The sequence below is a fragment of the Cryptomeria japonica genome, chromosome 8 (genome assembly GCF_030272615.1).
Source record: "Cryptomeria japonica chromosome 8, Sugi_1.0, whole genome shotgun sequence".
Lineage (NCBI taxonomy): Eukaryota > Viridiplantae > Streptophyta > Pinopsida > Cupressales > Cupressaceae > Cryptomeria > Cryptomeria japonica.
The window spans coordinates 717129878-717137096 of record NC_081412.1 but is presented as its reverse complement, the minus strand read 5'-3'; the positions used below and the strand labels follow the sequence as shown (position 1 = coordinate 717137096).

General features: G+C 35.7%; 1 protein-coding gene across 1 annotated transcript; it reads left to right on the top strand.

Annotated features, from left to right (window-relative positions):
* The first annotated feature begins 2915 nt into the window (after positions 1-2915).
* On the top strand, positions 2916-6783 carry LOC131071254 (receptor-like protein 19). The gene has a single exon (XM_058007011.2). The coding sequence runs from the start codon at positions 3047-3049 to the stop codon at positions 6683-6685; it is 3639 nt and encodes a 1212-aa protein (XP_057862994.2). The 5' UTR covers positions 2916-3046; the 3' UTR covers positions 6686-6783.
* The last annotated feature ends 436 nt before the right edge of the window (positions 6784-7219 follow it).

Sequence of the window (7219 nt, the reverse complement as noted above, 5' to 3'; positions counted from 1 at the left end):
CCATGCATTGGATCTCCATTCTCAATCATCCACCATCAAATTGTTCTTGACTTATATGACCTTTATGTTATAATTTTGTATTATCTCTGAACTAAAACTTGATGAGCATGAACTCTAATATAAATGGTATTAAGGACAATTAGGGATACATGTCAATATATGGTAGTGTAAGATAAAATGTGGACCTATTTGAGGTTAAGATTCAAATGAGGGTGTGTAGGTGTGACAACATGGATTGGTCTTGATAATGTTAAAATGTTAGGTCTAAGCAAATAAAGGGTGATAAATATGCACGAGTGTCTTGCTAGCGTGCTTATACAAGGTATTTGATGGACCCTACACTAATAAAAATGACTAATTTATATTCATCACCCTTGGATTGGGTGACATGCATCTTTTGTTAGAAAATTATGTATTCAGTGCACACCATCCAATTTGCATACATATATGTATATATAAATTTTACCATTACATATAGTTATTCACTAGCTGTATTTTGAATATAACTTTCTTGTATAAGAAGGTATTGGCTAAATAGACATTTGAACAAGACTAGAACTTAATCCTAGTCGAGATGTCATCCTTTAATTGAGATCTAAAGATCTCTAAATTGATCTTCTTAAATCTTCATGAATCATACAACTATTAAAATTACATGGGTGAATTATCAAAGATGCCTCTTTAAGAAAGTTAATGACTAAGTTTGAAGTGTAAGAAAAATGCTCACTCAAAGGTGACCATAGAGAGGAAAACAATAAAGATGACTTTTGTATATTAATATTTATACCAATATATCCTTTGCATATATATGGCAGGCCTGAAAATTATATTCATATAATTGTTAGAAAGTAGTACAACACTTTTCTTATATTTTTATGTAGGAATTGTTTTAATACACATTGCCTCCTTTCGGCCATTACAACTAGCAATGAATTGAGAAAAAGTATGGGACTTACAATGTGGTATGGGATGTAGGTGCACCATTTTTTTCTAGTTAGGATGTACTTAGAGGGTAAGTGCTGGTGAATTATAAAATGGGATTATGCATGCAGTAAAATTGCATCCAATTCATGTTTGTAGCTTGTCAATATGTATATTTGAGCCAATTACTATGTGTACATGTGTATTAATGACCTAATATGTTGTGCATTATTATACTTATGCTCTTATAGGTGATTTTAACAAGTGGTATGGGATGCATTGACTTTCCTCTTTGTGGTCGAGATGTACATAAGAGTTTATGTGTTAATGAATTAAGTAAAAAGAATAACACTTGTATAATTATGTGTACCAATGATCTGTGTGTATGAGCTAGTCACTATGTGCGCTAATGACATGCATGTTAGCTAGTCGCATTGTGTATATGTGATGGAAGCATGAGCTAGTTACATTGTGTACACAAAATGTATGCATCCACTAGTTACTATTTGTTTACATGTGATGTATGCATGAGCTAGGTAGTATGTGGTTTTGTGTGTGTTTGTACAATGGTGTTAGCATTGAACTAACATTCAATTGGAAATGCATTTTTTATCATCCTATTGTGTATGGATTGAATTGGAAAGATAAACTCAATCAGTCCCTTGATTATAAAGAGAGGTGTAAGATCCCATCCCTAATTATCTACAAATGAAGTCTTCTTATGTATGTTGTGTGAACTACAGAGCCATTAATTCCTATAGAAAGATACATAGGCAAGGTCATTATCAATGGATCCTCAAGGTATAGGTCTACATCTAGATTTAACCTTGATATTGGGATCTTACTATATTTACTGCACATTAGATTGTGACATAGAGTTTTTATCAAGACTCTAGTTGATAAGTTTATGAAGCTAATATTTCTACATTGGATAGAGATTGCTTGACCACTTAAGATAGTACTTGAGGTGAAATGCTAAAAACCAATAGTACCCAAAATGGTTATTACATAATTAATGATTAAAGAATTTCCAACTTAAAAATTATAGATATTCCTAAAATGAATTGAAATCCATAATATTATATATAACATTGTAAATTATTTTTATAAAATCAAAAAATAAATATCATGATATCCATTATGCTATATGGTGAAATAATTAATTTATAGAAATTTAATTAATAGAAATATATATTTTATCATATTTGTGTAAAAGTATAAAAAAATATATATTTAGAAGGCAATTGTATATAAATTTTTATGAAATTTGGAATTGGATAATATTTTATTTTCTATAAAAAATCTTTATCATAGAAAGATATATCATACAAATTTCCATATTTCTAAGGAAATGTGGAAAAATGATACATTTATAATAAATTCTGTCCATCGAAAACTCCAAATATGTTCTCTGGTTTTAAACAAGTCTGAAAAGTCCGTCAATAAATCGATCATTGTACTGTTATAGGTAGTTGCTTTATACGACAAGTCTGGCTAAGTGCGTCAATTCTTCATGAGTGGATCCAAGTAGGTTGTGATTGACAGTAGTGCCTGTAACATCAACTTCTTTTCAGATATTTATCAAGTCTGTACTCGACACAATTTCCACAAGTAATCAGCCGTGTACCCACCGCTGCAATAAAGAAATTGTGTACTCAAATGCATAGGCATTGCCCAATCTTTCATGGTGAGTAGTAGTCGTTTCGTACTTACTTCATTACGGTCCAGTCAATACAAGACTTGTCATATTTCTCTGAAAAGTCTCACGGCTGCCTTGGTTTATACGACAAGTCTGGCTAAGTCCGTCAATTCTTCGTGAGTGGATCCAAGTAGGTAGTGATTGACAGTAGTGCCTGTAACATCAACTTCTTTTCAGATATTTATCATGTCTGTATTCGACACAATTTCCACAAGTAATCAGCCGTGTACCCACCGCTGCTATAAAGAAATGTCTACTCAAATGCATAGGCATTGCCCAATCTTTCATGGTGACTTGTCATATTTCTCCGAAAAGTCTGTGTGAGTGCAATTGCATCGAAATTCTTGGGAGCCTTCCTTTCAAGCGTCTCCTTTACTTCTATAATTACTTGCGCTCTCATACCCCTGCCAAATCACCCAAACACTCATGGCCAAGTTATATTTGTTTGCTGTTATTCCTCTCTTTCTTCTCCGCGTCTGCTGCGGATGTATTGAGAAAGAAAAGGAAGCTCTTCTTCAACTCAAAGCCGGCCTAAATTACTCTTTTCAGGACTCTACCAATCTGCGTACGTGGGAGAAGGGAGGAGATTGCTGCCTCTGGGATGGCATAACCTGCCATAACACCACCCATCATGTTGTAGCTGTTCAGATTTCTGGCTCAGTTGAAGGGGGCGTCATATCTGAGAGCTTGTGCACCCTCACTTTTGTTGAAACCATAGACCTCTATGACAATGGATTAACAGGTACTCTTCCTCACTGCTTAGGAAATCTCTCTTCTCTCACACTACTAGATCTTTCTTATAATCAACTCACAGGAAACATTCCGTCCTCTCTCTCTCATCTCTCTTCTCTAACTGAGCTCTATCTTAATTATAATCAACTCATAGGAAACATTCCGTCCTCTCTCTCTCATCTCTCTTCTCTAACTGAGCTCGATCTTTCTTATAATCAACTCACAGGAAACATTCCGTCCTCTCTCTCTCATCTCTCTTCTCTAACTGAGCTCGATCTTTCTTATAATCAACTCACAGGAAACATTCCGTCCTCTCTCTCTCATCTCTCTTCTCTAACTGAGCTCGATCTTTCTTATAATCAACTCACAGGAAACATTCCCTCCTCTCTCTCTCATCTCTCTTCTCTAACTGAGCTCGATCTTTCTCATACTCAACTCACAGGAAACATTCCGTCCTCTCTCTCTCATCTCTCTTCTCTAACTGAGCTCGATCTTTCTCATAATCAACTCATAGGAAACATTCCCTCCTCTCTTGCTCATCTCTCTTCTCTAACTAGATTAGGACTTTTTTCAAATCAATTCACAGGAAACATTCCCTCCTCTCTCTCTCATCTCTCTTCTCTAACTGAGCTCGATCTTTCTTATAATCAACTCACAGGAAACATTCCCTTCTCTCTCTCTCATCTCTCTTCTCTAACTGAGCTCGATCTTTCTTATAATCAACTCACAGGAAACATTCCCTCCTCTCTCTCTCATCTCTCTTCTCTAACTGAGCTCGATCTTTCTCATAATCAACTCACAGGAAACATTCCGTCCTCTCTCTCTCATCTCTCTTCTCTAACTGAGCTCGATCTTTCTCATAATCAACTCATAGGAAACATTCCCTCCTCTCTTGCTCATCTCTCTTCTCTAACTAGATTAGGACTTTTTTCAAATCAATTCACAGGAAACATTCCCTCCTCTCTCTCTCATCTCTCTTCTCTAACTGAGCTCGATCTTTCTTATAATCAACTCACAGGAAACATTCCGTCCTCTCTCTCTCATCTCTCTTCTCTAACTGAGCTCGATCTTTCTTATAATCAACTCACAGGAAACATTCCGTCCTCTCTCTCTCATCTCTCTTCTCTAACTGAGCTCGATCTTTATTATAATCAACTCACAGGAAACATTCCCTTCTCTCTCTCTCATCTCTCTTCTCTAACTGAGCTCGATCTTTCTTATAATCAACTCACAGGAAACATTCCCTCCTCTCTCTCTCATCTCTCTTCTCTAACTGAGCTCGATCTTTCTCATAATCAACTCACAGGAAACATTCCGTCCTCTCTCTCTCATCTCTCTTCTCTAACTGAGCTCGATCTTTCTCATAATCAACTCATAGGAAACATTCCCTCCTCTCTTGCTCATCTCTCTTCTCTAACTAGATTAGGACTTTTTTCAAATCAATTCACAGGAAACATTCCCTCCTCTCTCTCTCATCTCTCTTCTCTAACTGAGCTCGATCTTTCTTATAATCAACTCACAGGAAACATTCCATCCTCTCTCTCTAATCTTTCTTCACTGCGTCATTTGGATCTGTCTTACAACCAATTAAATGGAAGTCTACCCCCCTCATTTTCAAAGCTTTCCTCCCTTACTGTCCTCCTTGCTGAGAGAAATAGATTCAACCAGAGTATTGATTCCTCTGCGTTACCCTCTTCACTTCTAATTCTCCATCTCACATTAGATGGCCATCAGATCATTTCAGAGGCGTTCTTTCACAACCTTAGCAAATTAGAGTATCTGAGCCTGTCCAATTGTGTATTTAATTCCAGCTCCACTTGGATTCCCTCATTGCAGTTGAGTAGGTTATTTATGACATCATGTAAGATGAATGGTCAAATCCCGTCGTGGATTTCGACTCAGTTCTCACTTGTAGAGTTGCAATTAGCTGACTGCAATCTTGTTGGAGAAATTCCTCCTTGGCTACTGGATATGAGTCTTTACTCCATCAATCTCACTGCAAATCGTCTGCAAGGTAATTTGCTAAATACTTCAGCACGGGTCTTGGATGTGTCTAACAATGCATTATCCGGACATATACCATCAATTTGGTCTTCCTATATACAAGTGTTGTTGCTCAACAATAATTCGCTGACAGGAAATATTCCTCCTAGACTACAAGATTGTTTTTTCCTGCAAGTATTGAATCTAGCAAATAATCATTTGAGTGGAATCATCCCTCCAAGCTTAGCTTATTGTTCCCAACTTAAAGTCTTGAATTTGGGGGATAATAATCTGAGTGGAATGATACCGTCCGAGTTTGGTGAGCTAAGTCTGCTGCAGTCACTATTGATAAGGAATAACAAGGTGAGTGGCCCATTCCCTCCCTCCTTATCGAACTGTTCAGAATTAATTATTTTGGATGTTGGGCAGAACTTATTCAGAGGTCAGATTCCAAAGTCAATAGGCAATTTTTCGAAGCTGCGAGTGCTTGCAATGAGAAGGAATAACTTTGAAGGTAGTATTCCTGCAGAAATTGCGCAGCTGAAACACCTTCAAATCTTGGATCTTTCTTCAAATCACCTATCAGGGCTTATACCACGTGGCATCCTCAGTTTACCAGCAATGTTGGTAGAACCACACCAGGAATTGAGCATGATTCCAATATACTTCAGACCCTTCCCGGTAGACTATCATCTAGTATACTCGTATGAAAATGGATTGCATATGAATTCTAAAGGCAGAGATGAGGACTACACATACATTTTCTCCAACATGGTATCCATAGATCTTTCTGACAATCAATTGAATGGGAATCTTCCTTCTGATTTGGGAAAGTTGAAGGGGTTGAAGTTACTCAATCTTTCTATGAATTTTCTTAATAGTGCTATTCCAAATAGTATTGTTCAAATGACTTGGATGGAATCATTAGACCTTTCTACAAATCATTTTTCTGGACAAATTCCTCCAGACCTTGGTTTTTTGAGCTATTTGGGAGTTCTCAATTTTTCCAACAACAATCTTTCAGGTAGTATACCACAAGGAGGACACATGGTAACATTTACTGAATCATCTTATTTAGGAAATCCAAATTTGTGGGGATGTCCGCTTCCAAAAAAATGCTCTTGGCCAGAATTTGCTCCACCTCCTCCCAATTTTACATCTATTAATGAAGAAGAGCAAAGTGAGGAAAGTGTGTGGTATGAGATTGGAGTGGGACTTTCATATGGAACAGGTTTTGCAATAGTGGTGGTGTTTATTGTAGCAAAAAGGAAGTGGGGGCACAAATACTTCCAAGGAGTTGATTCGGTCTTGAAAATTTGTTTTCCATGGCTTAGGAAGTTGACATTATGAATTCCATGGCTTAGGAAGTTGACATTATGAATGTTGTTTGTTTGTTTTGTTTTTTCTTTTCCTGTTGAAGTGAATCAATGTAAATATATTACAATTTCTAGAGGCTCATTGTCTATCATTTCTTGTTTTAAATTACTCTAAATTACTCTATATTTTAATTTGTTTATATTTTTGTGTTTTGCAGTCTTGAAATTATTATAGAGGTTTCCCATGTATAATATTTGGATTGGGAAAGAATCCACATTAATTATTATTGTAAAATTTCTATTTTAGTAACTAATTATATTAAGACTGTATTAGTGTTTAACAAACTAATATAAAATGAAATCAGTATTAACATATTTTTGTGACCTTTAACTTAAATCGATTAGTAATTCTTGTTTTTACAATCTTTTTATCTTTCCTTTTCTATTTTCATAAGTATTTTGTATCAAAAGTCTGATTCTCAATATATTACCTATAATAAAGATAAATTCCTTTCAAACAATAATTAACCAATATTTGATTGTAGTTAAGATAGAATTTAATAATTGT

Bases quoted from the DNA above. Each gene is read 5' to 3' on its own strand.
- LOC131071254 (XM_058007011.2), top strand. From the start codon at position 3,047: ATGGCCAAGTTATATTTGTTTGCTGTTATTCCTCTCTTTCTTCTCCGC.